Here is a 27570-nt window from a genome sequence, read left to right on the forward strand (position 1 = left end):
CTTCATTTTCGTGACGTTCCTTCAGTGCTGTTGTAAGAATTCAGGAGAAAGGAGAGCGTGTGCAGGGCGTATTTGTAAATCCCAACCCAGAACAGTTTTGCAGGTCACAGTCAGCGGGACAGGCCAGCCGTACGCTGCATTTGCTGCTTGTTCTCAAAGCCAGAATCACGTGCCATTTCCCCTCTCGGACACCATGTTTCACGAGAAGTCAGCATCCACCCTCACACACGACTCGCTTTAGTAAGACGCTGAGTGCCAGCAGTACCCTTGCTCGCTGGTCAAACCAAATCAGATGGGAATATGCACCTCAAAGACCATGTAAAAGATGTGGCCTTCAGAAGTCAAATTGCTAACGGCAAGCTTTAACCTTTTTGCAGAACATTCTTGGGCAAACTCTTTTTTAAACTAATGAAACATTAAATCATGTGCTGCAGGATATATTCTAGATTAGGCATCACCTCCTGAAATCGAGCTGACATGTAACTAAGGGTAAAATTTGGGCTTTTGTATTAAAATGCATTACAGATACATGACCCCCCCAGCAAGAAAACTAGCTCTTTGTGTATGATACAAAGCAAGCACATCAGCACAGCATGGGAGCAGCCCCAGCCACAAATAAAGGGGTGCTGCCTCAAAGGATCCCACGCCAGGATCCACACCATGTTGTTCAGCTTCACCTCGTCGGCCATCTGACAGCAGGATCTAGAGACACGGTCTGAAATTAGGGAAAGGGTACATAAAAAAGCCTTCCCCATTAGATTTATCGCGTCATATGGTGCAAGTCTGGTTTCATAGAGCATCACCTAGCGGTAAAATGAGAAACAACACAACATCGTTCCCCCTTCTTCAACTCACGGGTGGGAAAGCTGGCTACTTTACAACCCAAAGGATCCCGAGCTAAACATTCAGCTCCTCTCTCTTCTGCGATGAGATCCTGCCTAATGAGACCAGTATGTTTTACGCTCCAGTTTTAAGATGGTCTCTCCAGCTACAAAGTGCTACTGAGCACCAACTAGAGATCATCTCCCTGTATACCTGCAGACTCAGGCTTTCACTTGCACTGGCTTCCACACTTCATGTGCTCCTTCTCCACCCCGAGAGTCCTTGAGTGTTTCCTCGAACATGCACTGCCACGTCAGACAGGGGCATGGTGAAGTGACTGGCCACCCCAGGCCTGAATTCTGGGGCTGTATTCAGGGCTCTCCCAAACACCCTACTACAGGGCTTTCATCTCAGATTTGGAAAACTGGCCCTGAATTGGCCCCAGGAAATCTCCTGATCAGAATCTGTTTGCAAACCATGCAACTGCGCTGCCCCTGAACTGGCTGGCTGCTCTCAATGTCACCGCCTTGTTGGCCACCAAAAACCAGACGAGCGCTTGTCAGCGTTTCCTCTTCTGACGGCTGTTGGCAGAGTGCCAGGGACTCGGTCCCCCAAAACCTGGCTGCTTTATCCATACATCACCCCCAGCATTTCTCTCTCATTCTGGGACCCTGCAACTCGCACCACTCTTACCGTTTTCCCTCGGCTGCATGTTTCCCTCTACACCGTTTGCCATCCTTCTGCTTCATATCCCCTCCCTGTTCTGGCTTACCCCCGTGCCAAGGGCTATGGATACTCCTGAGATCCCTACTTCTCCTTCCACCCAGTCCATGCTGTTTTCTACCACCACTCTCACTCTCTCCCTTAAAAAATGCACTTTTCAGAGCCCAGATTACACATCTCGGGTGCTGCAAGTGACGTCGCTGTTTCCAACAGGGCGGTGCGGCAGCAAGGGACAGTAAGAGACTCCTTGACCTGCATCGCTCCCATCGTTTCCTGTGAATCGAGCTTTTCTGGCTTTTTGGTTTGTATCAAAATCAACAGGGTGGTTCTCCAATGCTCCACGACATCCTGGCACTGATCGGTTTGCAGAGACGTGCTGCCGATCCGGCTGTTAGAAGTTGCTTCACCCTGGCTGCTAGGCCATGCTCTGAACCAGATGACCCGAAAGAAGCGTCACGGGGAGGGAAAAGCCCCACCGCCTGTGAACGCCCTGCTTCCTGAAGCGGCCCAATTTGTTTTGGCTGCCTCCCCGGCTGATGCTGACCTCCCCCGGCCCCAACCTGTTGAACGCTACGATCATGGAGCAGGGACCCTCAGCTTCGCTGGCTGAAGCGTACCGATCAGTTGTGTGTTGCTTGCCTGTTTCATGGGTATAGATCGTAGCCATGTCGCTCTAAGGACACAGGCGGACCAGGTTCTTTGGGTAAACGTGCTCTCTCTTATTAGACCAACTCAAATAGCTGGAAAAATTCTTTGCAAACTTTTGGGTACAAATACCATTTGTCAGGTTGAGGAAGCATAAGCCTGACGAAGGGAGTTTGTACTCAAAGCTTGCAAAGAAGAATTTTTCCAGCTATTTGTGTTGGTCTAATAAAAGATATCAGATTTACCCAAAGAACCTTGCTTCCCCCTTCCATGGCATTTATGTGGCTGCATTACCCGTATCACGCTATCCTAAAGCACCATCTAGTGGCTCCGTGGATGACACAGTTGAGATCAGATTTCCACAGAACACGCATCTAAGAAATCGGCAGTTACATTAAAATTACTTTATTACTAAAATAACTTTACATTTAGTAAAGATACCGACTAACCTGCAGAGACCATGCTTCGGGTCCTCCTAGAGAAGGAAGTGCATAGTTAGGTTAGTGAAGGGAAGCAGCTAAGCAACTAAAGTTTTTCCCAGCAACTGTTGAGCAGACAGACATTTTCCGCATCGTTCTTGTCCAAGTTCTTTCTTTCCTTTTAGTTCAGGCTGCACTTGAAAATTGGGATCCCTGCACAATTCGGCAGGTGCATGACACCTTTAGAGAACAGGCTTAAAGAAATCCCACATGCACGGTTCCCAATAAAACTGTGCCAGGCACAATCTTTTGGCTACAGTTACTTTTTCGTTTCCTAACTGAAAATCTTTCGGACAGAAGACGCCATCGGGACGTTCGGGGTTATCCGAGGACACTCCACTGCCCCGCTGCGAAGACTCGGCTCTCTTCTCACTTACTCGCATGTGCCGTGGTGGTCAGTCCTCCAAAGCCAATAGCATTTTAACAGTATAAGTCTGAAGAGGTGATCGGGTCCAGCAGATCTCCAACCTGTGCTGCTGCTCCCACTTGCACACAAAAATGAGGAGACAGCCTGATAAATACATGTGGGTCTCTCCATACCCTGTACTCTGTGAACTTGCGAGAAACAGAGATTATAAAACACATTCAACTCCCTATACACATTGCAACAAATTTACCAGCCTCTTCCGTATTTATATTGGCTGCAAGGTTCGTGTCAAAAAACTAATACCAGCTGGTTGCCTCTGTGCATTTGTATTCACTCAAAAAACAACTCAAATCCACCGTTTTGTTGGAGATGTTGAATGGAACACTTCATTCTTGGGCTCTTGCCCTTTAGATTAACAAGGTTAAAACACACATTCCCCCAGTGAAGCATACAACTTTGTCAGACTGAAGATCGTAGTAAAAACTAGACCTTGATACAGTATTAAACTAAATTTTACATATAAAAATAATTGTACAGAGGGATATTTGCAGCAGAATACAGTCTTTAAACATCCAAAAGAATATACAAAACTATTTAAAAGTAGGCTGCTGTACTTTACTGCATAGTCTGCTTAAATACACCCAAGACAGGGGAGAGAAAAGACAGCTTGTTGGCATAACTGTAGAGTTGAGGGAAGAAATCACAGAAACACTTATTTAAAAAAAAAAAAAAAAAAAAAAAGAAGACAAAAGCCTAAAACCTGAAAACTGTAACAAAAAAAAAAAACCACCCAAAAAAACACACCAACAAAATGAAAATGTACTAAAATTTAATTATTCATAAAAGCTGTAATTTAATCTGTGACATTAAAACACAAGAAGCAATATTAGAGTTGGTTTAGTATATTATATATTTTTGCTTTGAAAGCTATAGAAATCAGTTATCCCAGTTTTTTTCTATAAAAGACCCATTTTTCCAAAGCATTATGCACAAACATTTTAATTAGAATATAATGGCAGAATGAAAATTATAATCCATAACTTTTAAATATAAAATGAAGTCAAATGACTCAAAAAGTTATTTGCTGCAGTGAGTTCAAAGGGAAATTTCATATCATATATATCTATATAGTTTATAGATATAAAGTATAATGGCTGAACATTTTTAGTGCTTGATGGGGAAGAATTATGATAAAAAGATCAATATGAAATTTTAATTATAGTAGCAATACCTAACATTTGAAATGCATCCATGCTCTTTTGTATAATCATACACTAGAGTCATTTATATTTATCTTCACATCTGTTAACTGCTATTGCAAGGAGAAATACTATTGTCTTAATTTTCCAAGAGATATACACAGAGCCATTCCTTTTTCCAGGGACCTTGTGCAAACCATGATAGGATCTAAATTCTTCACATAATATATAAAAACAAGAGAAGCCTCTTCAGATATGTCGTTAATTTATGTCATTTTTTTTGAAGTCTGGAATGCTGGCACTTTCCAATTGGGCAACAGTTCTTCATTCCTGCAATCTAGAATATGTAAAAACGGAGAGAAGGGGGAGGGGAGGGGAAAGAGTTAAAACTTAAAAAAAAAATATTGAGGAGATGAAAGATGTTAAATAAAAGGTTTCAATATTCTTCCTGATTATCAGCCATAAAAGGGAAAGCAGAACAAGCACAGTGTTTTGCCAAAGAAGGGCTATTTCACTTCGTTGCACTGATTTACATGTACATTTATATATATCCGGCTCCAACTTATGCTGGAAATCCATAACACAGCACCACAGCAGTCTGGCGCATATGTTGCATTTACAACGACCACATCTCCTGCTAAAAAACATCCTTTGTGTGTAATGTGTTAAGTTACCTCCTGGTAGCTTAGGCTGCAACAAGCCGATTATTTAAACCACGATAAGAGGAAACTTAGGGCGGAAGCACAATGGAAAATCTGGTACTCTGAGCACCTGTATCAGACTGAGGGGCAATATTAGTACGCTAACTAGTAGCGAATAAAATACCTTGCCCGCAAAACTATATGTGCACTTTCTCACCAGTAAGCGGCAATGTTATCTGCACGTGGCGTGCAGATACTCAGCCTGTGCTAAAGCGGCAAGTGGAACACATCTGTTATGCTACTAAACATATCAGCTCCATCTTATCATTGCATTTGTTCCAGTGAAAATAAGCTGGCTGAAGTGAGGCTGCTGTTACGCCCTGGCAGCCAAAAATGTAAGCTGGACAGATATGTTGACAGACCAGGAGATGGCACCCCAGCTAAACGTCAGCAAGAAACCCGAGTTCAAGCAGGCCCAAGGTGCAGGAGGAAGGCAAAGGGGCGGGAAATGCTCTTCCTTTCTTTTTTAAGCCTTCTTCCCCAACAGAGCTTAGCCCACGTGAACCTCACATGAAAATCACTGGCCAAAACATGTCAAAGCCCCACAATAAGAGAAGCCAACAGGGTAGTCAGGAGGCTGCTCTCAGACCAAGTAGCCTGGGACCTGTATCAAAACCAGATGCTTTGACACGGTTTGACACTGCAGCAAGGCAGAGGAGAAAGCAAGGCTGCCTTCGAAATCTTTTTGGCCCCAAGCCGCATGGCTGTGGAGGGACAAACAGCAGAGGCGCCTCTCCTCCTGGAAAGCCCTACCCTTCCACGGGCAGGACTGCAAAATGTGCCTCATTTCACAGATCACAAAAAAGCAAGATCCACTACCTGCGAGGCTGTTTGGGACTGACAGGGCCAGAGAAGCGTATGTTGATGTCAGCAGGGGACACGGGCAAGGTGATACCCCCTATCCAAAGCCTGAAGCTTGAGGAAACACTTCTAAGAGCACTTTACAGCAGCTCTCAGCTCCCCGACTGCCATGCCAAGATACACAGGAAGGATATTTATAGTGCATATCCAAGCCTTGGGATTTTTTTGGTGGGCTGCTTTTCATCTCTTTGCCAATGAAACCCATGTCCTGCCCACACCGATTTGCAATTGTCCTCACATCTTTTAGCAGCCGCAGCAACACTAGGGGCATGGCAGGCCCCGGGATTTCAGAGCAGAAGAGGTGCCAAAGTAAGGGCTCTGGGTTTTTGGCAGTCAGGCGCTCACCTCTTACCTGGCTCAGAGCTGCTGCGTAGTGGGGATCTAAAGCAGCAGACATGTTTTCTTTTTAGGCTTCTTCTTTTCCACTGGTGTTTTTCTGTTTATCTGTCTGACCAGGTCATAAAAGATCTGAAAGGGAAAAGGGCATTTAGCACAGCGCAAGGCAAAGGCATGACACCCGCAATACGCATGGGTCAAACCCAGCTGCTTGGCAAGCTGGCACCTCTCTCTGGTGGCTCCAAACGCCTGCTTCCGGAATCAAACCTCGCAAGCACCTAAAGCCATTACGGAGCAGCACGTGGAGTGAGCTCAGGACAGTTTGCATGCACCGAAGGTAGCTTAGTTCACCTCTGCCTGTCTCAGGCAACGACAAGCCCCCCATGTCCATGTCAGAGCAGCGAAGAGCTGCTATTATTTAAACCAGGATGCAAATGGCAAGCTGATTGAATTGGTTCAGCTCAGTACAGGGGCATCCTGACTATAATCCCTTTGTTTTGGACCTGCTAGAAGCAGGCCAGAAGGTAGCAAAAGCCCCTGCATTGGCCTGACGCCCCTGAGAATCACCTTGGCGTTTGCCTCTCAGGCTAATCTAGTTTGGCTTCACGGCAGCTTTATTCCAGACACCCCGCCAAAGTAGGCCCAGCACGGTGAGACGCTTAGCCCTCAATATATGACGCTCGTCTTTAAAGTAGTCTCTGTTGGTCTGTCCTTCAGGAGGGCCACGTTCTACGTTGCAATTCTGCTGTGCGCACTGGGACAACTGGAGACGCACCACATTGCCTCCTGTACTTCAAACCCTCCGGAGACCGCAGGCTTGACTGATACAAGTAGCAAAACACAGCAACATATCTGCCCAGAGCCCAGACTCATCCGGGAGATGCCACTTTTGGTGTCTAAAGCTGCACAGGTTCGTCTCTTGAATGCCTTTGCTGCAACTGCCTTTTCCCGCCGGGAGGCTTGGATTATTCATGGCAAAACGAGCTTTGCGGGGACGCTGCCGCCTACGTCACGCTATCAAAGAGTTCCGCATCCCCTCGGAAAAACCCACCCAGCTCATTGTCTGCGTCTTCCCTTCCCCGGTGCGGCTGATGGCTCACAAATTCCTGCCGATCCCAAGGAGCTTTAAGGAAAAAAAAAAACTAGCTGTGTATATAAACAGCAACATCTGGAAATCGGATACTGTCCTGATGTTATCTCCTCTAAAGCACCGAAACAAAGTGAAAATGGTTTGAATGTGACCACAGAGGCAGCACCGTGTTCAAGTTTTAAAATAAAATAGTTTGAAGGTCTACATTTCTCTCGCTCCCTCCCTGCTGGGCTTGTTCCACAGCTTGGCACCGTCAGCTGCAGGCAAAGACAGCAGCTTGTGCTCCACTAAGGTCAAGCCACCAGCTTTTTCCTAGCAGCTAGACATGGTTCGGCATTTAAAGAATACGGGCAAGATAGGAAAACAGGAAGTTACTGCAGGGAAAAGGGCGGCATGCTGAAAGGATTTTTGTCTGCTGGTGAGCAGTATTTAGTTTTTACTAACCAGGAGCAAGGTGTCTTTTGTAAGTGATTCTGGATATCCCCTGCCAGAACCGCTGCAAGTGGAGAGCATGCAACCCTTACAGCATCCAGGTAAGCAGGCAAAAATGTAAGCAACTCCCAAATCACTAACTGCTTGGCCATATCTTTTGTATGAGCTGTGTAGGGGTGAAAATTTGACAAAGGGGCTGCATAGACAGTCATCATACAAGAGCGAGACTCTCTAAACACTGCAAGTCAGAGAAATGTGATAAGAAAGAAACTGCTACTAAGTGCAGCAGCTGCTTTTCCAAGAACAACACTAAAAGTTTACAGTATCTGTGATAGGTTTTATAAGTTTCATTTTTAGATAATGAAAAGTCCAACAATAGCCAGAAAAATCAAGGATCCAATGCTTCCTCTGTTTAAGGATTTCTTAAAACAAGCAAACATCACAATAGGCTGCTTTAGAAATGCAGTGTTTCTCTGCTTTGATTTCCCTGGCTTTTTTTTTGTCTATTGTAACCAGACTGCAGGGAAAAAAGAAGCATCGTGTTCAGCGCTGTCCCGCCAGAGACAGATACCATGAGGACAGGCACCAAGCAAACTGGCATAATGGAAGTTTTTAAAAGCATCCTGGTAGCTACAGGCCAAGGAAATCCTAAAGTACTCTAGTAGCAGCCCATAGGCAAACGCATATGGCAATGACACAATCTTAGCTAACCAAAGGCCCAGAAACTGGGCTGGGCTGCAGTGAGAAAACTCAGCATGCAAACCGGTTCAAAATTAATAAAAAAGGCCAAAAATTATGATTGTAGTAATTAAATGAATGCCCACAATACTCATGTTCCCCGTATGACCATGCAGCACAGGGCCTGGAAATATGAATCACTCAGTAGGGCTGATTCTATTGCAACTCGTGAGCAACTGAGACAAGCAGTCACAAGACAATTAAACATATCCATTGGCTACTAGTGAATCTCTGCCTGCCTGCACAGTTCCTGGGGTTTCCTGAGGTGTTTATGGCTAAAGAGCATTTTGTTTCCAACGTGTAGTCTGTGAAGATCTTATGCGTTTTCCATAAAACGCATGATTTCCCGAGTGCTCTGCACAGGACGCGGGAATGCGCTGTGAAACGTACACTCTGGTTGCACCGATTTTCACCAAATCGCCCACTCTGTGCACGTGTGAATTATAGGACGCTGGATGACACGGACCTGCGGGCTGACCCAGTGTGGCATTTCTTATGTTCTTGCATCCTAGTAAAGATCACACCATGTCGAGGCCCAGAAGCTTCACTGCAATCTGAGTTTTCATACAGGTTTAAAACTAACATGGAGAGTTTCCTTTCCAGACTGAGTACAGCTCGCTGAGCTACCCGGACTGAGGCAGACTCTGGTAGATACTTTGTGTTGGCTGAATTTAAGGGCCGCTGGAGCTGGAACCGGTGCAGCTTGGAGGACCCTTCCCGTTCTAGCTTGACAGCTTAAGTGCTGGCACTTGGCACAAGCTGCCAATTCACTTCTGGGCCCAGTCCAAGATCCTGTTGCTTTGCCTTACCTTCCAAGCCCCTCAAGGGGCTCAGCTATCTCTTGGCACCTCTGGTAGTCAGAGTTTTCTGTGAGGCTATGGGATTTAGTCCTACTGGAGGCTGGGCAAAACCAGAGGGTCCAAAGCTGCTTATCTGAGAAGGCAGGGCAAGGCACGCCTATTTGCAAAGGGATTTCTCAATTTAACTTGTCAAAAGCCTACCTGGACAACACACCCCTGATGGGACTTGGCCACAGGCAAACAGCGGCTTAAGGGAGGAAAAACCTCTTGCTTTTAGAGGAACGAGGTGTCAGCTGTGTAGGGCACCCAGATGCTGCAGTACCTGAGAAAGCAAATGACTGAGCCCATATGCTATATATTACTAACGATGGGGAAAGAGAAGACGTAACCATTCAGAAGACTGCTATCTTAACAAAGAACGTCTCTTTTTAGGAAAAAAATCCAAACTTGATTCCAATTGAAATTCCCCCAGTAGAGAGGGCTTCCTGGAGGTCTTCTGCTGTCTATACTTTGCCAGATAAGCTAAGCACGCTGCATCAGGCATTTAGCCCAGGAAGGCTCACTACTTTGCTAGTTAAGGGACGGAGCAGAAGAGACTTCTTTGCAAACAGCAGTTTCAGGACCTGAAGGGACTGGCAGTGCTTCTTACACCTTTGCAGCCTGGGGCTCCAAAACGCACCAGAAATCTAGTGGACGAGGAGGTATCAAATCGTCTTCCTACCACATTAAACTGGTACTGACACTAGCCGGGAAAAGGCAACACATACACGGACAGAAACAATCCATTACTGCCTGGCAGCGGACCAGCGGGTAGTTACCTCGTTAACGTTGATTTTAGATTTTGCAGACGATTCTAGAAAGGCACAGTTACACCACTGTCTTGCTAAGTTTTGACCCTGTTCTTTGCCGACTACACGTTCATCTTCCAGGTCACATTTATTGCCAACCAGAATCATTGGAACCTGGGGAGATGACAAAAAAAAAAAAAAGAAAAAAAGTGAGCATGAGAAATACATAAGCCAACACTGTTTGGACTCTCTCCCCACCTCCCAAGTGTTTTTCTCCCCTCTTTCTTTGTTCAACAGAAAACAGGCTCAAGTAAAATACAAATAGGATATACATACATACAAATGAACTTATGCATGAATGTATACAAATACATGCATACCCATGCCTGCATGTACACGTATATATGTAAAACCCATCACACAGCTGCAACTGAACTAACACGGTAGGTTATATTTTGAGGTTGCAGAAAAAGAGAGAGGAGAAAAAAATAAAATAAAGTCCATGCGCGCACGCCCAAAGCTCAATGATAATTATTTGTGGTGCGGATGACAAACAGCGACGTTTCCATTTGAGGAGGTTAAATTAGGCTAGCTGTATTTTCTGGGGCCTATACTTAAAACTCCACAAGTCAAAAAAAATTACTCCGTGGCCTTTCAAAGCCTTGGTGCGAGGTCAGCCAGCCTGCCAGCTGAGCCTATTTGAGACAGCAGTGTGTGCAGCATGTCGTGAGGCACACGTGGGCTGTCAACCCTCCTGACTTGCTCTGTCCTGCGTAGCTGGTGTCAAACCATAGGAAATAAATGCGCCACCCTTTGGAAAGCCCTGCTCTGGATATATGGGATGGGAGGAAGTAGTTTTAGCCACCTAGAAGGGTCGTGCTGCCATGGGAGCTGGCTGTCCACACTGGAAAGGCAGGACTGCATCGTCTCACAAGCACGTGGCCTCACATACACAAGACCAAACGAATTCGGCACGGGCAGATGCAAGCAATCGCCGACTGGCATTTTCTACATTAAAGTAAATGAACTGTCACTACTCGTCACGGAACAGAGGCACCAGGGTCTTAATTAGCAGGACCGCTCAACATGCCCCTTATTCCTGTAATTGCAACGCTGCCAATAGATCATTTTGTTTTAACGTCAAAAACTGTGCTCGCTGTGCTGAGCCTTGTAGGAAGCCTGCAGCGGCCAAGCGCAGGCTCGCTGCTCTGCTGGAGAGGGTCAGTGAACGGAGACTGCTGCCCATATATGAGATGCAGGCAAATCATCTGTGAAACAGCCTACTGAAGGATTAACCACTCCTCCTCATCAAGCTGCCCGCTGTCCAAGGTGTGCATACGGAGCTACCTTAGGAGGGACTAAGTGCCTAGAGGAAACCTGGCCTTCTGCTACATTACAGAAGGAGAGATAGGAAAAAACACAGTACCCTTAGTAAAGTGACATTGGTTACTCTAATTACTTGCAAATAAATCAGGAATATTAGGCTGAGAAGACCAGTCTTTAAGCATATCCAAATAACTGGAAAATTTCTCCTTTATCAAGCCAGGAGAGACAATGGCAGAAACAAAGAGGTCTCCAATAGAGAGACTAAACTGGCCACAATTTTTATATTTGTAAGCTCTCTGGGCCTGGGCAATATTTATCTCCTATGCTGTACTGAGCCAAGCCAGCTGTCGGCATGCAATAAGGTATAACATTTTTCAACTCAAGTAATAGCACTGTAAACTCTAAGGACTATAAGCATCGAGCCACTCCAGCAAGTAACTGACTGTGTTAAGAAATTAAAAACACAAACCTCTCAGGATTACAAATTCAGCCAGGAACCTCTCTTTCATTAAAAGCTTTCTAATCAACATCTTTGAGATGGGAACAACATAAGGTATTCCCTGGGGGTTTTCCTGTTCCTCCTCAACATTAAGGTCCTCAGCAGGCCAGGAGCTCCCCAGAAGAGGCCACCTTGAAAGCGGCAGGGAGCAAGCCCCAAGATGCTGGCCTGACTTTTTATTTAAAATGTATAAAAATGCTAAAAGAAAGTGATGCTCGCTATGACACGATGTACCTCTGTTCTATATCTCCTGTCAGATTCCTCCTACATCTTCATGAAAAGCTGCAGCAGAACACACTTCACATCTGGCTGTTCCCTATTCACTCAAAATCCTCAAAGAACCAGAGATTTCTTCCCTTTACTCTGAGCTGAGCTGAGATTTGCGTGACGTGCAAAATTTAAAAGCAGGCTTTAAAGAATTGTGCGCAATACAAGCCTTAACAGTATTAATACTTGAAGCCTGCTTTTCAATTTTGCGTATCACATGCCTTCTCAACGCATGAAACATCTCTGGTCCCCTGAGCATTTTGAAGTGAACAGGTAAGAGCTAGCTCTGTGGTGCTTTCCTTCCACAAAGCATGCACTACTGGTTTTCTTTGAGCTATGTAAAAGCAGAGACAAAGTTATTCAACTGCTTACAGTGAGTATGTATACCACTCCCTTTCCTGGGGTATTTACACTTTTTGCATACAAAACCTGCATTTTCCAGACGGAAAATAAAGTTACTGTCCACTTCCTGAAACCAGTTGGACAACACAGGAACATCTGCCAACTATTTTAACGCTGCATTTTGCACTAAATTGGTCTCAAAGTTCACTACATTTGAGACTCATTTTCATTTGAAGCACAAAACAATACAGTTTCAACTTTTTTGTGACCAAAGTTTTGCTTTCTGCACCAAAAACCTGCAAGTCAAAGACAAGAGACAAAACCTCCATTTCAGATCAAAGCCTTGCACCCTACACAATGTAGGTACATATTCAAAATGGCACGGGTGTCATCTTTAGTGTTGTTTCCAAAAGGAACGTTACTTTCCCCCCCCGGACATGGAAACATGAATTTCAACCAAGCAACTAAGATGAATAAATCAATTTTACTGGGGTTTTGTGGTAGCCATGTTGGTCTAAGGACAGAGGCAGGCAAGGTCCTTTGAGTAGATGTGATATCTCTTATTAGACCAACCGTGTAGTTGGGAGAAAGTTCCAGCTACTCAGTTGGTCTAATAATAAAAGATATCATATCTACTCAAAGGCCCTTGCCTGCCTAAATCAATTTTAGATAGTCAAACCAATATTAAAGCAATGATTTCCACTGTTAGGTTAACTCAACCAGAATACAGATGCCACTGCTAGCAGTGTAGCTACTTGAACAGCTCAGTACTTTGACCTACATGCTAATAAAAGCATCATGTTACCAGGGTTTTATGCAAGCATAATCCCCACCTAAATGCAGATTAGTTTTACTTAAATAAAAGTTTAGCCAGTTAAACCAAAGAGGGTATCAGAGCCATTTGAAAACAAGGTAGCCAAAGATAAGGAACAATGACATTTTAAAGGCAGGAACAAAAGTTGAGACTCCCTCAATTTGTTCAGCACCAAGGGACCATTTATCTTTCTCCAGCACAGCGTACTATGTTGTTCAAGCTGCTCTTTTCTAAAAGGCTATTTACATACAATGCCTAATCGTGACCCAGGCTCTATTTACTGATCCTTAGCACTGCAGTAACTGGATAGAGTGTAAGAAGATAAGGAAACATGAATGACAGGCTACCTCTAGTGTCCCAGGTCTCTGACAAGGGACTGATACAAACTGAAGGCAATCAGCTTCAAAGAGAGCAGCTACTTTTAAACCATCAGTGGGAGTATGCAAACTTCTTCACACCCCTCTGGGCAGCTCTTTTAATAGGTTACTAACACTGTTAGTCCTAAGATTTTAAAATTTCAACTTCGTCCCATCTAACATTCAACAAATGAAAAGGTCACATAAATCTGAATATTTCAGCCCAGCTGCTCCACAACCCACCTGCAACTTCAGCCCCAAGTTATAAGAAATATACAGTGAAAAAAATCCACCATGGAATGGAAATGGTCCAGTGGAAAAGTAGCAAAGCTTTGAAACAAACGTTTAAGAGGGTTCAGAGACATGGCCTTTACATCGTGGCAAATCATTTACTTCTATTACATAAAAAAAGGAACAAGGCATCACCACTCAATGCAGGTTGTGTTCTAAAACTATGATTTTATTAAAAACTGCTATGAAGCCAAATAAGAATGGTACTCTATCACTAGCCAAGACTTTCAAAAGAATAAGCTGCTTGCCAACACAGGACTGGACTTGATAACCCCCTGTAAGAAACCCCTTCCAGACCTACCATACATTCCTAAAGAAAATTCTTTAACGCACACAACTGCTAGATTTCCTGGGCATCGCAAGTCAACAAATACACTGCCCCACATGTCAAACTTCAGGCATTATAAGCACCCTATGAAGTGTGCCCCTGCCACACAGAGGCACATTCAGGAAGAACAAGGACATTCTGAGTTTGAAACCAGAATTTCCATCCCTGGGTGCCTGCAATTAGGTCATCCATTGGCAAACACTTGAGAGTGGCAGGCTTTTTTGGGACCGCCGAACGCCCAACATCACTGTAGTCAAAGAGAACTACCAGCCCTACATCTCTTTTAAATCAGGAGGCATATCTAGGTACTCAGACCTAGACTAGCAGCCTCTATTTCCACAAGGGAATACCTAAAATTCAAGCCTGAAATAATTTTCTTCTACCCTGGAAGTACTGCCATGTACATGCCAGTATATATAAAACCTACCAGCAGTGGACCATTTAAAAGAGTACAGTGTACATGAAACAGCCCAAGACAAACTAAGGTAATTCCATCTTGGCAACAAACATTACAAGATCAACCTTGAGGATATATATTCTATATTTTGTAAAAAGGAGCAGGGGAAAACTGTCAGCCAAGCTGTAACAACATGCTGTGCCAATGACAATAGTTTTATAAACTTCAAAAACTCAGAAACGCAGGACACTGTTGCTGTTTGAGACGGAAGAACGGTGGAAGCTGTAGAAATAGGAGCAACTGAACTTCAAAAAGGCTGAAGCAGCGTTTATGAAAAGCCCTGTGGACTGAAATGCTCTATTCACACCGGAGACGAGAGAACAAGGATTTGCCTTGGAACAGACACTGAGATAAAAAGGCTTTCAGCTGTGGGATACACACTGGCCAGGAATTAGAAGCAGTTGTGCATTTGATAGCCAATGTAAAAGTAAATTCTTGGTGGGCAGGTACCTCCAGCAAACACCAGCGTGCCTGAAGGCCTTCTGAACAGTCTCAGTCCCACAAACCAAAAGTCTAGGAAATCTGAACCATCAGACCTCAGAGGGCAACTGCAGTAGTAACTATCCTTAACAGAGTATTATGGATGAATTTCCACCTTATGAAGTTAGAGAAAAATACAGTAAAATGAGCTTAATTTTTAATAGGAATTTTACTTTCAATATAATCATATCTCAAGGGAAGTAAATGAGGATGTTCAAAACGGATACCATTAAAAACCAAATGGACAGATTTTCCAAAAAGTATGTAACAGTTCCCACCGTTCTCAGGAAAGAGCTATGAACTATAAAGCCCATTGCTAGGGAAGTGTCCTTCAGCCAGCAACTTGGTTCAAAAACAGATGACTGGTTATTTAGCTACAGAAAAAATTTCTGACAAAGCAAGAGCGTTTTACTTACGTCTTCAGTGTCCTTAACCCGTAAAATCTGTTCCCTCAGGTCCTGTAAGTCATTAAATGTGGACTGTGCGGTAATAGAATATACTAGTGCAAACCCTTGACCATTCTTCATATAGAGATCCCTCATGGCTGTAAATTGCTCCTGTAATCAAACATTTTAAAAAGGTAATTAGCTATTTAATGCAGCTAATGAGCATTTAGAAAGGAATACTTTTATTGTAACAAGATAAGATTGTAGCAGCTAATCTAAATGCACCTTTCTACCCCTTGCAGAAATCCAAATGAAGCATAAGAATTTAATAAAAACATGAGTTCAACTCTCTCATTTCTGTTGTTTGCCTTAGGAGGAAGGGGGAGGTGGAAGTGTTCATGGAACAGGAAATAAAACAGAAAAAGCAACAGAATGAGAGATAAATTGCAGTGATAAATATGGACTAACATGCATCCTAAACCATAAAAAGAAGAATTAAGACCTAATCGCCATACTTGCACTGAACTTTTAGATATAGATGTGTTCTCTCCCAAATCAGTAAACCAGCCAAAAGCAACAGGAAGAGAACTGACACAGACTGTATGTTCAATCCCCTCTTACACTATTGGGCCTAGGTGTCACACATGGGACTCATGAAGACCAGTGCGTGGGAGAAAGAAGGTCCCAGCAAACATACACAATTACACAGCAGCCATTTGCAGTATGCAAACCTCTTGCAGGCTCAATGCAATGAAACATGAAGTTATTGCAAGGACAGGTTAGGAAACCTATGCATCCAAGACCCGAGAGCTTTCTTTAGTCCAAGTCAGTGAAAAGAGCCTTTGCTAGAAATCCTAATAACAAGGCTTGGCATTTCTCTCGCTGTGTGCCACTCTCAACACCATGGTATTCAAGTGCCTTGTAAAACAAACAGCAACTGTGTGTCAAGGCAACAGATCCTCCTCCCACAGTGCTCTCTCAACCATTACAGCCTGCCTGTTCAGTGGCACCTTCCCACAGGATGATGAAGTGGCACTGGGACAGCTTTTTGCATTTTCTTAAGGACCTTCTCAGATGGTGGATGGAGAGGGGATGAAAGAGCTTCACCTGGAGCAGGCTTGGGGGGGGACTGACCTGGGCAGGAAGAGATGCCCAGCCAGGAGAGAAGAAATCCCATAGGCCTACGCCCAACTGTAACCTTTTGGCAAGAAGACAGGGCAAGGTGGCACTTTGAGAGTAACCAGTTACCCCAACCTGCCCTGCTTTCAGGCTAGCAGAAATAACTACATCTATTAACCTTTTGGTCATGGACGGAGGACTGGATGCAAGAACCTCACCCAACTTGCCTAAATATTCTGGACATGCCCCTATTCATCCTGTCCTCTCTAGCAGGGGACCAACTGAAGGAGGAAGAGGAGGAGATGTCTCATTCAGCACTGTCTGGAGACAGGCCCCAGCATGGAGGCAGTAAATTGCAATGAGAAAGGAGGCATCAAGGCGAGGAAACCTGGCTTCATCTGTGTTTTTTAACCAAGCCCACTTCAGTGATTCAGAACCCTTCAAGTTGTACTCACAGCCTGATGTGATCCCACTCCGGTCACTCTTGCCTGTCCCCATACTGCTCATTCCATACACACAGGCCTTACCCTTAAACAGAGCTGCAAGCTCTTTGGGGCAGGGACCAGCCTGTCTTTGTGCACTTGAGCACTAGCTAGCACTCAGCTGACACAAGCACAGTAGCAAAATATTCTGCAAATAAGAACCTACAAATGTTATCACCCTGTTATCAAGGCAGCAACTGATTTCTAAGAAGAGGTTTAGCACGTGGAGAGCTAACCCACTTGCTCCCTCTGGGAGAGAACTTTAGCTGTGTAAACCGCACCACACAGGTTTCTTTTGTTTTTGGCAGTGTTTTAGGTGTCAGGTTCACAACATGGTAGTTTAGAGTACCAGCAGCTATTGATTTGTGACATTAAAAGTTCCATAATGATTTGGAAGAGAAAATGTTCTTACCGTCCCTGCAGTATCGAGGATTTCAAGCATACATTGTTGACAGTCTACTTCCACTTGCTGGAGGAAAAGAGAAAAGAGACAAACAACATTAATGTTTTTCATACCTGCAAATGTGCCCTAGTTTTAGATACAGAGTCAAAACCCAAAAAGGCCTGTAATATCTATTGTCTTTTACATCTCCACTTCAAAAAACCCAAGTCAAAACTCAAACTCAGTTTGCAGCTACACCCTGGTATTTTCTAAGTGCTCTGCTCACTGAAAATTTTTTAGATCAAAGAAGTTAATTTCAGGAAAGGTAAATCTTAACTACAGAGCGCTTAACAGGGTTTTTAGATTTTAATTAGCAAACGCACAAAAAAAAAGCAGCGGGTCTTTTCAGCCTTCTGTTTTTGGGCCTTTAATTATGACAATTATTCTAATCTCTAAAACAATGGGACACTTTACATCAATCTGAGTGAAGAATGCAGCTCCACTGATACAGGAACAGAGCCACTTGTCAAGGCTTCTGATAATGCTTCTGCTTTGCAATTACAAGCTTACTTCCAAAAAGGCAGCGAAGAACTTTATATGCCTTCAAAATCAGCAGCGCTCATGTCAACTAAACACTCATGAGGTTGCTACTTAAAAATAAAAAAAAAAGAATACTATGCTTCAAGTAATCAAATCTAGTGTGATATTTGTGGTATTTCCTTTACTTACATTAAGGAATGTTATAAATGCTGCTGAATGGCAAACGATGCCTTATTTAAGAGTAAGTAGAGTATGGTGAACTGGGCATGGAGGACACCAAGACCTAGGGTCTGCACAGTTCTCTATACCAGTGGTCTCCAAAGTGGGGTGGGCACACCGCAGGGGGTGCGCAAGACAATCCACTGGGGTGTGGCAAGAAACTATCAGCACTTCTATTTATATTTATATAAGCATACATATATTGGGGGTGCGTGCTCAAAAATTTTTTTTACTGATAGGGGTGTGCAATCAAAGAAGTTTGGAGACCATTGCTCTATACAGCCATTGGATAAAGCCACATGGAACAATTTCCAGAACTGGGTCCTAAAGAGCCAATACTGTGACACCAAAAAGGATCCAACTGGCCTTCTGTCATTCAAATTAAATTTCTATCAACTTGAGCTGGAATTTTGGAATTGTAACAGCTGTGATAACAACAAAAGGATAAGAACTTATAAAAGACTCAACAGAAATAATCACCATTTTATTTTTACCTTTCTATACGAATCTTCTATTGTGGGATCATATTTTTCAACAAAAATTCCCTGAACAAACTGTACAGTCTGCAAAAAAGAGAGAAAAAAGTTAAAGATGAAATTCAAATCAGGGAACTCTACTGTTCTTCAAGCAGCAGTTATTCAAAAACAGCCCATGGCATAAAGTTAGTATGGCTAACTCCAAGCAGTCAGAAATTTTGAGTCAGGCCTAAGGGAAAAAAAAAAAACATTTCTCACAACTGTCACCCAAAAGGACGGCAAAAATGTATGCAACTTTTAATCAGGTTAAGCAGTGGATATACGAAGCACCAAGCATGGCGAATGGCCAGCCAGATCTCTACTGATCCCACTGTTTGGGCAATTCTGAACACAGAATAATAGCTCCATTGTCAGTTGGGCTCGTCTTCCCTTCCCAGGGAAGTTCGTATAATCCCGAGAAGGCTGGGTCTTTGAACCACAAACACCTCAGCTGTTACGCTAGCTCTGCCACTGACTGGCCACGTAACCAAGGACAGCTGCAAGCACCATTCCTCATTTTCTTGGTAAGAATAAAATCTACATCACCTATACAGGAAGGTGCAGTAAATGTTTGCAAGGGTTTTTTGCACATATAATAGTGGATAACTGCCAAGAATCTGGTACTTATTGCATCTCTTTAAAGTCAGGATAAATATACAAACTCACTCTCAAAAACAGCCTCTCTCACTCTTCTAGATAGAAACTCTCTTAAGTCACAACCTGGCACCCACAGTCTGTCCAAACAAAGGGAAGGCATTTTTGTTCACTAGGGATGAAACATGTTACTGCTCCTTAAACACGGAGTTTCAGGTATGGAAAGAGAACTGTATGGACAGTCATCTACAAAAGGCATTGCTGTATTCTGGAAACTGCGCTGTCTTAGATACAAGAGGTAGAAAACTGCTTTCTTCCTGTTCAAAATGTTTTCCTTCAGCGCTCCCTCTCCCAAGTCCTTCTGCCTCACCAGCCAAACCTATTCCATCCCCGAGAAGGATCAAAGCCCCCGTTCCCGTGACACTGCCCTACTATGCTGAGATGGAATCTCAGACCTGCCTTCAAATAAAAAGATCCCAGGAACACCATTATCTTCCGTAATGCAGTAAATGAGGTTATATAAGGCGCCAGAAGCCAAAGCATATGGAGCAGCAGTGGTTTAGATTGCACTGATCCCATGTCAGGATTTTTCAACACGGTACGATCCAAGAGGGTACCACTTGAAAACGCAATGCAGTCAGGTCCCAAAGCATACTATGAGTAATTATCCCATGTTTGCAAGTTAGGCTTCAGGACAGAAAAGAAGCAGGTTTAGCAGCTCCTGTCTCTCCAGTCACATCTGCAACACATTACTGTTTGTGATTTAACATATTTAATTTCTGTGGTTCTCCTATTACACATTGGACCATTTGCCAGTGGATACTGATGATACTATGGGCAGAAAGCCAAGATGCAGGAAACTGCTGTTTGTGAAGAATGCTTTTAAAATTACTTTTATTGGAAATTTTAACTCAAAATTATTTTACTTTAAAATAACATCCTCCTAAGGATTTTCTGCTAAGGATTTTCTCCTAAGGATTATCACTGCCAGGAGGCAGGAAAATGGGCTTCATTGCACAAGAGGCATTTTGGGAAGTTAAAACAGGAATTAGCAGTAGAAAAGCAAGATATTGTATTGGAATTCAACAGAGAAATGAAACACTGAATGTGAATACAATCTTCTTTACAATTTATTTCAGCGTAACTACTTGGAAGACAAGGAAATGTAAAGTAGCCACTAATAAACTTCTATTATAATGGCTTCTTTGAATCTCGTCCACAATACAATTTTAATTCCCACTCTGGAAACTCTCCTTTTCAGCTGCTTTTAAATAACTTGATGTTCATAAGCCAAATATTTTGTTCTCTCAGCAGTGCCAGCTGCTGACATGCACTTATTGTGTCCCATTATCAGTACGTCAGAGCAAAGTTGTATAGGCAGTATCTACGCTGCCACACAAAGAGCTCGCTAAATTTCTATTTACCAGATTCCCTTCTCATTGCACCACCGGTAGTGATAAAGTCACTGACTTGAATGCACGTACTCCGATCTGCCCTGCTACCGAAGATACAAGACCCACACTCATCACATGCAATATTTATATTAAAGAAACGAACACAAAACTATATTTCTTGCATAGAAGTGGTCTAACTAGTTAATGGAGGCCTTAACTTAAAGGCTAAGCATTTACAAAAAAATCCCTCTCGTGCATATTCCAGTTACACAAAATGACCACTGGACAATTTAGCTTTTATATCTCAAATAAATGCAACATTTGCCTGACATTTTCTTTGTGCGTCTTATTGTACAGCTCCTAAATCAGGAACATTATAAGCCTTCCACAAACCAGCCCTCAAAGCGTACTGGCAAAAAATTCTCCATATTGACTGCTTCAGTTGCTGAGGGAGAACAGGGCTTTATGTGAAGATGTCATTTTTAAAAACAAAGTTCTACACTTGCACATTTGCCACAGGTTACTACCGGGTTTCTATTCCAGAGTGCATCGCACCAGCTGCATTATTTAGCAGCCTGATGTGCTTTACATCCCATCTCTCTCCTTCCGCACGCCCTTTGGACTCCATCGGCAATTTACCAAGTGCATTAGCTTCTCAGCTTCGCCCAAGTGAAAGGATCCAAGAAAAGACAACTTTTCTAGGACACAACCTCTGCTTGCACCTGACTTCTGCCTGGCTTCAGATAACCAATAAGCTATACCCATCCTGACAAGAAAAGCGACCAGGCCAATGGGTGTTTCTCTGAAGTTTCCACCAGTCCAGAGTCCGTTCGGCAGTGAGCTAGCTGGCTGACTGATTGGTGACAGACAGCAAAGCACCTACAGCAAGCGTCTGAATCTCTCTTATAGCGAACTCACTGTGCTGTCAACACTGTAATGCAAACCACTCTGAAGAGGCAACTCCTCCTTCCACAGTGCTAGCTGCCATCAGGCCACTTTGATCCTTCTGTCGTTGGACAGGGAGATACTAAAAGGCTCCATTGAGCCGTCAGCCACCCACCAGCATGTAAGCCGATGGTCTTTGGGCTTCACTTCTACTGCAGGTTGCACATATACCCCTTGCAGATGTACATGCCTAACTATCTGCTATACTCTGCATGCTATATAGACTAAGTGAAATGTTAATTAATCTGGTGCGGTCCAATCAGTCTCTTCCTGGAAGATGCTCCACCTTGAAAGATTTGGAATCTTTTAAAAATCTCTTGCTAAGCTTGCAGCTACTGCAGTGGCTCAACAATTGGCAGCCAGACCCTGCAAGGTATCTGAAAAATTCTAAAAAGATCCCAACGTTGTTAGCAATATTTGTAAGCAGGCACAACCGATTCCCAAATGCCCTCAGACGTGCCAGTGATGTCAAGGTGACGTACTGACCAACGCAACTCACCAGAGCAGACTTCCCCACGCCTCCTGACCCGAGGACCACTAACTTGTACTCACGCATGATGTGGTCTGTTCAAATACTGACAACCTGAAAAATGGGAGACAAAACATGGCATTAGGCATGTGACTGCAAGCATCGTCGCATCATCTCAAAGCTGCTCTGCATCCTCCTGCAATATGCACAGCATGCATTGTACGGTCTCTGCAGCCGTAACAGGGAAACCTACTGCGATTCCACCCGGGAGCAGCAGGACTGGGAAGCAGTCTTTGGATGATTCGCTTCCTCCATCCACCACTGCCTCAGCCTTCACATCACGGAGCGTGCGGAAGGTTTTTTTCACTACTGTCTTCAGCAGGATGCCAGGCATGCAGTTGTGTTATTGTTACTTGTCTTTGTTTTAAAGAATTTTAATTATTCAAGCCTTCCAGGAAACTTGCAAGGTGTCTTCAGTCCTGGAACTTGCTGCTTCCCCTAGGGCACCAAAACCTCAGGTCTGGCACTCTCCCAGGACAAGTGCAAATCTAATCTGTTCTCTCCCGTGTTGAGGTTTGCTCAAACACAAACTTACTAAGGGGAGCACATTTTGCTGCAATGATTCATAGACAGCGCATGCATTTATCCTCCAGCTGTGGAGAATATTAGTACTTGCTTGTTTTCCCTTCCCTCCTTATGCCCAACACTGAAGAGCAAAAAGGACAGGCAATTAAACTAGCAAATTTTAAGTGCAGAGTTGACTTCACCCACTGCCCTCCCCAACAAGGAATGGTTTGGGTCAATATTTTCTTCCTGAAAAAGGTCAGACCTAACTTACTGCTGCCAACCCAGAAGCCTCTCAGCTCTTCCAAGCAACGCCTGTGCCTTTTTATGGAAATCTTTCAACTCCCTGAACTGGTTGCGCAGCCCCAGAAAAGTTCTCATTCTCATCAAGCTTCCCTGACAAATAAGGAGAATGACAGCAGCAGTGATAAACATTTTACATGGAGTTTATATTATACGCCAGGCTCAGCTGCCCCTATCAACAGAGCCCAAGCAAACAATGACATCACCCGCTAATTATCTTTTCATTCTTCTCCGGTAAGATAGCATGTTCTTCCCAAGTAAGGATTCAAAAACACGCATGCTATGAGTCTGGATAGGTTTCACTTCTCAGAGGCATTTCAAACTAATGTGTCACATTATTTACTGGATTTCCTAGCTGTTATTTTTACAACTAATAAGACCACGGTTTTTTCTTTGTAGCAAGATCCAACTTATGCCATCTTACTCACTGGCATCAACCCAGTGCACAGAAGACTTGGCTCATATTCCCAGCACTGCCACAGATTCATTGTGACCTCTGTGATGTGCCAGTTGATACAGGCATAAAACTGAGACGAAGCTTATAACATCCTTACATTGAAAAGAAATGTGGAGGTTGCTCTATGAAGGCACAGTGTTTACTGCTAGTGGAAAAATCAGTCCTAAATCCCCAAAGATGCTATGCAAATAAGGAACTTGGCTTTTACACTCTTGACCTTTGGTGGCACATATTTGATTTTGGTTCACAACTGACCCACGCCGGGAGCTACATCAAGACAAAGATGTTCCCCCAAATTACCAAACTGGAAAAGAGAAAAACAGTTCCATCTGCCTTGGAGGGGAGGAGCAAGTAGCCCCTGAACCATGTTAATGCTAGGCACTGGTAGAAGAGTACAACTGGGTTACATGTGTATGCCAGATGTCATGCGGACATCTGAACAGGTTTCCCCACTCGCAAACCCTGACCTGCCCACGCACCTCTGAATTTGGATCAATGAAGCAAGTCCTATCCAAAGATGGGCGCACAGGGTGCAAGGCGCTCAGCCCCAAAGCTTGGCGTGTTGTGGTCAGTGGCCCCTCAAGGAAGAAATAGCAATCTGAATCCTTTGCCTGAACAGCAGGTACGGGAAGATGGCTCCTTCAGGAAGAGCAAGTTGAGTCACTGGCTGGTAGAAATGGGACAAAGCCCACTCGATGTCTTGCAGTGTTTGCAGGTCTTATGCCATCACATTTTTACCCTACGCCCTTACCAGTTAAAGGACCTGAACCCAAAACTTTGTTCTTGCAGTACACCAAAACTGGGTGAAAACCCACCATTTTGCTAACCTGCAATTCATTATTACAATCTATATACTGCCTTGGATATACTGCCTTCCCAGTCTTAAACCTGAACTAACAAAGCCCGTAAGCTGCATTTGCATGGGTTTACTTTCCCGAATCAGGGCATCAGTAACTCGGACGCTGAGAAGGAACTGCAGCACACTCATTGTCAAGGCAACTCTCAATGCAACTTTGTACAAATCTTACTAAATAGGTGCTAATACATTTAAAATGCTGCAAGATGTTACTGTAATCATCTCTACACTTGTCAAAATGAATAAAAACACTACAGCACTGCTAAGCTCTCTGTGCCCTCATGCATCATTTAGCGTTAGAAATTGGGAACTGTGAATAGAGAGATGTTAGTTATCGCAAGCAGCATCTCTGAAGTCCTCTCTTTGAGACAGCCACAAAAGAATGCGCCACTAGCATCTTTAGGCCAGGCTGACATGTATAGAAAGAAACAGTTAATGGCTTCTGAAGTATCTGCATCCTTTGTGTTCTTCCGTACAAGTCTGTAGTGGAAATCCACAAGAAAAAAAAAAAAAAACTTCACATGCTACAATATACCAAGTCTCTATTTTTAAAGAATCCAATAAAAGTAATTAACGACAGAAATTCTCTGCAGAAATACTTGAAAGCAAGCTTCTTTTTTTTTTAAAATAAAGGTCCAAATACCCAGATATCCAGTCAGGCACTGCCTCAGCTGCCACCACTGTGGGACCCAAACAATTCACAGACAATGCATTCATCTTCACAACCCCTTTGTGACACAGGGAAGTCTTACCCTTGTGTGTAAAAGCGAGATAATGAGGTCAGAAAGATTAAGCGTCTGGCCCAAGGTTATGAAGGAGGAGGCTGAGGCAGAGCTGGCTACTGTCTCGGACGAATAGTTTAAGTTCAAGACCCGCCACCTGGCCACACAGTGACAGAAAGAAATCACGGAAATTAGAGGGAGGAGGCCTGCTAAGCCCAATCTTATCCACTGCAGTGGTCACTTCCTTTTAAATTATACATAGTATGTGAATGATGGCCACAAACTAGAATAACTACCTACTTCACAGGAGTTGTACGGCCACCACTAGGCTTGTCGTCAGCCACGTATTTAACAGTGCATCAATCTGTATCCACATCGGGGTGAAATTCTGCAAGTTACTCTACTCACTGGAGGATGGCAGGGAAAGCCACGAATTATTACGCTGCTCTACAATCAGAGAGCACTCTGAAAATACAATGAAGCGGGGTCCTAGGAGTGGCCGTGATCTCCCCTGGCACCCTTACCATGCCAAGTTTACTTCAAGCACCCTCAAATCTCGCCTGCCACGTCTTGATTTTAAATATTAAAGGGAGGCTGCCTTTTGTCCTGTTGGACACAGTTTTCTCCTACTGTCATGTGTTCTGTTTTTACAATGGGGCTTCCCTGCACCCCGGTCTTATGGGCAATGTGTGGCTCCAACCACCCCTGTACCACGTCCCAAGCCTTGCTGATGTACCGGACCTTGTTTGGTCTGTTTCACTCTCTGCGCCCCACAGGCGCTTTAGCTTGTGCCGCACCCTGCACCCCACAGGCGCTCTGGCTTTCCGCTGCCTTTGCTCTAGGGCCTTCCGTCGCCCCTTTGCTCTAGGGCTTCTCACCGCCCCCTTTGCTCTGGGGCTTCCACAGCCTTGGGGCTCAGGTGGCCATAGCCATGCCTGGCCCCAAATCTCCTCCTCAGGGTCCTGAACCTCCTGCAGGGCTCAGGCAGCCTCGGCCTTACCTGGCTTCCAATTCTCCACTCCCCTAGGTCAGTGCACCCCCAAATGCTGCGCCCCCTCTGGCGCCAGGGTCCTCACATGAGCATGGAGCCCCAATGAGGACTCCTCCAACCCCTAATCGCCTCACCCAAACCACCGGGTGTCAACAGCAAACAGAAACTCAAGCCTCTTGGCTACAACATAAATCCAAGCCACTTAGCTATAATATTAGTCCTGCCACATCAAGGGTGCTCTATCCCTCCTCCAGTCTCACAGCTAGACCTGCGATCTAGCCTCTCCTCTTTGGTCAGTCCGACAGAGCTCCTTCCTCTACAGCTGCTAGTAGGGAAATTCCTGCCTGGCCTCAGCCTGGGAATTGTATAGGGGCCAGGCCCTGCCCCTTCCTGTCAGCTGACTTCTACTAGTTGCCCTGGCAACCCGCAGCTGGGCTCCTTACTTACTGCTCCATAGGTAGCAGGTGCCTCAGTGCTGTGCTACGCACCTCCCCTCTTTATAGGAGCAGAGCACTGAGATGCTCTGAGACGGTGTTCAATGCAGGTGCTTGAACCACCTCCGCTGGCAGACTGTTCCAGGCCTCGGGGGCTCGGACAGGAAAGAAATTCTTCCTTATGTCCAGCCTGAAACGGTCTTGTAGTAGTTTATGACCATTCGACCTCGTCATCCCTTGGGGCGCGCTGGTGAACAGACGTCCCCCCAGATCCTGGTGGTCACCCCTGAGAAACTAATGGGTGGCCATCAGATCACCCCTGAGCCTGCGCCTCTCCAAGCTAAAGAGCCCCATGGCTCTCTGCCTGTCGTCATAAGGTCTGCTTTCCTGACCTCTGATCATGCGCGTGGCTCTTCTCTGGACTCTCCCAAGCTTCTCCACATCCTTCTTGAATTGTGAAGCCCAAAACTGGACACAGTACTCAGTACTCAACCACAATGAGTGCGGACTTGTAGGACAGGGCGGGGTTCTGCTCCCTGCTTGGTCTCTGGGTAATCTTGGGCAAATCACTTCCCCAAAGCATGTGAATCAAAGGCATTTTACAAGTGCAAAGTCATGTCACACATTTGTAATTTTCCCCGTGCTCCGTGTTATATGCCATGAAGCTCTACATAATAATTCAGACAGGTTCTTGCTAAATTTAGACCAAACCAAATCCCTCTCTCAAGACTGCAGCTGGGACCTCTACCCACTCACTGCTTTGGCCAGCAACGTTGTCCCAAGCACTGGTCTCTCATACCAGAAGTGTTCAGGGGATGTACACTGGCAGAATGATCATCTACTCCTCTCTTCAGATATCACACCCCTATTCACTCTAGTAGTCACGTATCTGAATGACTTTTGACCATGTTAAAAACAGAAAAAAATCTGTGCCTCATCTGTTCTTCAGTGACCTAAAGTATTTCACATAAAACTCTACAGAAAGTGCAGTACTATATGTAAACAGGGGGAAAAATGGCATTTTCAAGACAAACAGCAAGAGGGCTTGCTAATATGC

General features: G+C 44.4%; 1 protein-coding gene across 9 annotated transcripts in view; it reads right to left on the reverse strand.

Moving 5' to 3' along the window:
* Positions 1-2579: 2579 nt before the first annotated feature.
* RAP1A (RAP1A, member of RAS oncogene family) overlaps positions 2580-27570 on the reverse strand; it is a 63528-nt gene continuing 38537 nt past the window's right edge. For 8 of the 9 annotated variants that reach the window (XM_090026043.1, XM_090026046.1, XM_090026049.1 and 5 more), the window contains 7 exons: positions 22217-22300; positions 18764-18832; positions 17541-17597; positions 15558-15698; positions 10012-10155; positions 6150-6265; positions 2580-4572 (listed from right to left, as the gene is read on the reverse strand). In XM_090026043.1, the coding sequence (XP_089882169.1) occupies positions 6179-6265; positions 10012-10155; positions 15558-15698; positions 17541-17597; positions 18764-18832; positions 22217-22273 (555 nt within the window). In that variant the 5' untranslated portion in view covers positions 22274-22300 and the 3' untranslated portion in view covers positions 2580-4572; positions 6150-6178. Of the gene's footprint in view, positions 4573-6149; positions 6266-10011; positions 10156-15557; positions 15699-17540; positions 17598-18763; positions 18833-22216; positions 22301-23024; positions 23049-27570 lie in introns of those variants that run through there. The other variant, XM_090026052.1, reaches the window with a different exon arrangement.

The sequence above is a fragment of the Crocodylus siamensis genome, chromosome 13 (assembly GCF_052110815.1).
Source record: "Crocodylus siamensis isolate JL-2025a chromosome 13, ASM5211081v1, whole genome shotgun sequence".
In the NCBI taxonomy this organism is placed as follows: domain Eukaryota; kingdom Metazoa; phylum Chordata; order Crocodylia; family Crocodylidae; genus Crocodylus; species Crocodylus siamensis.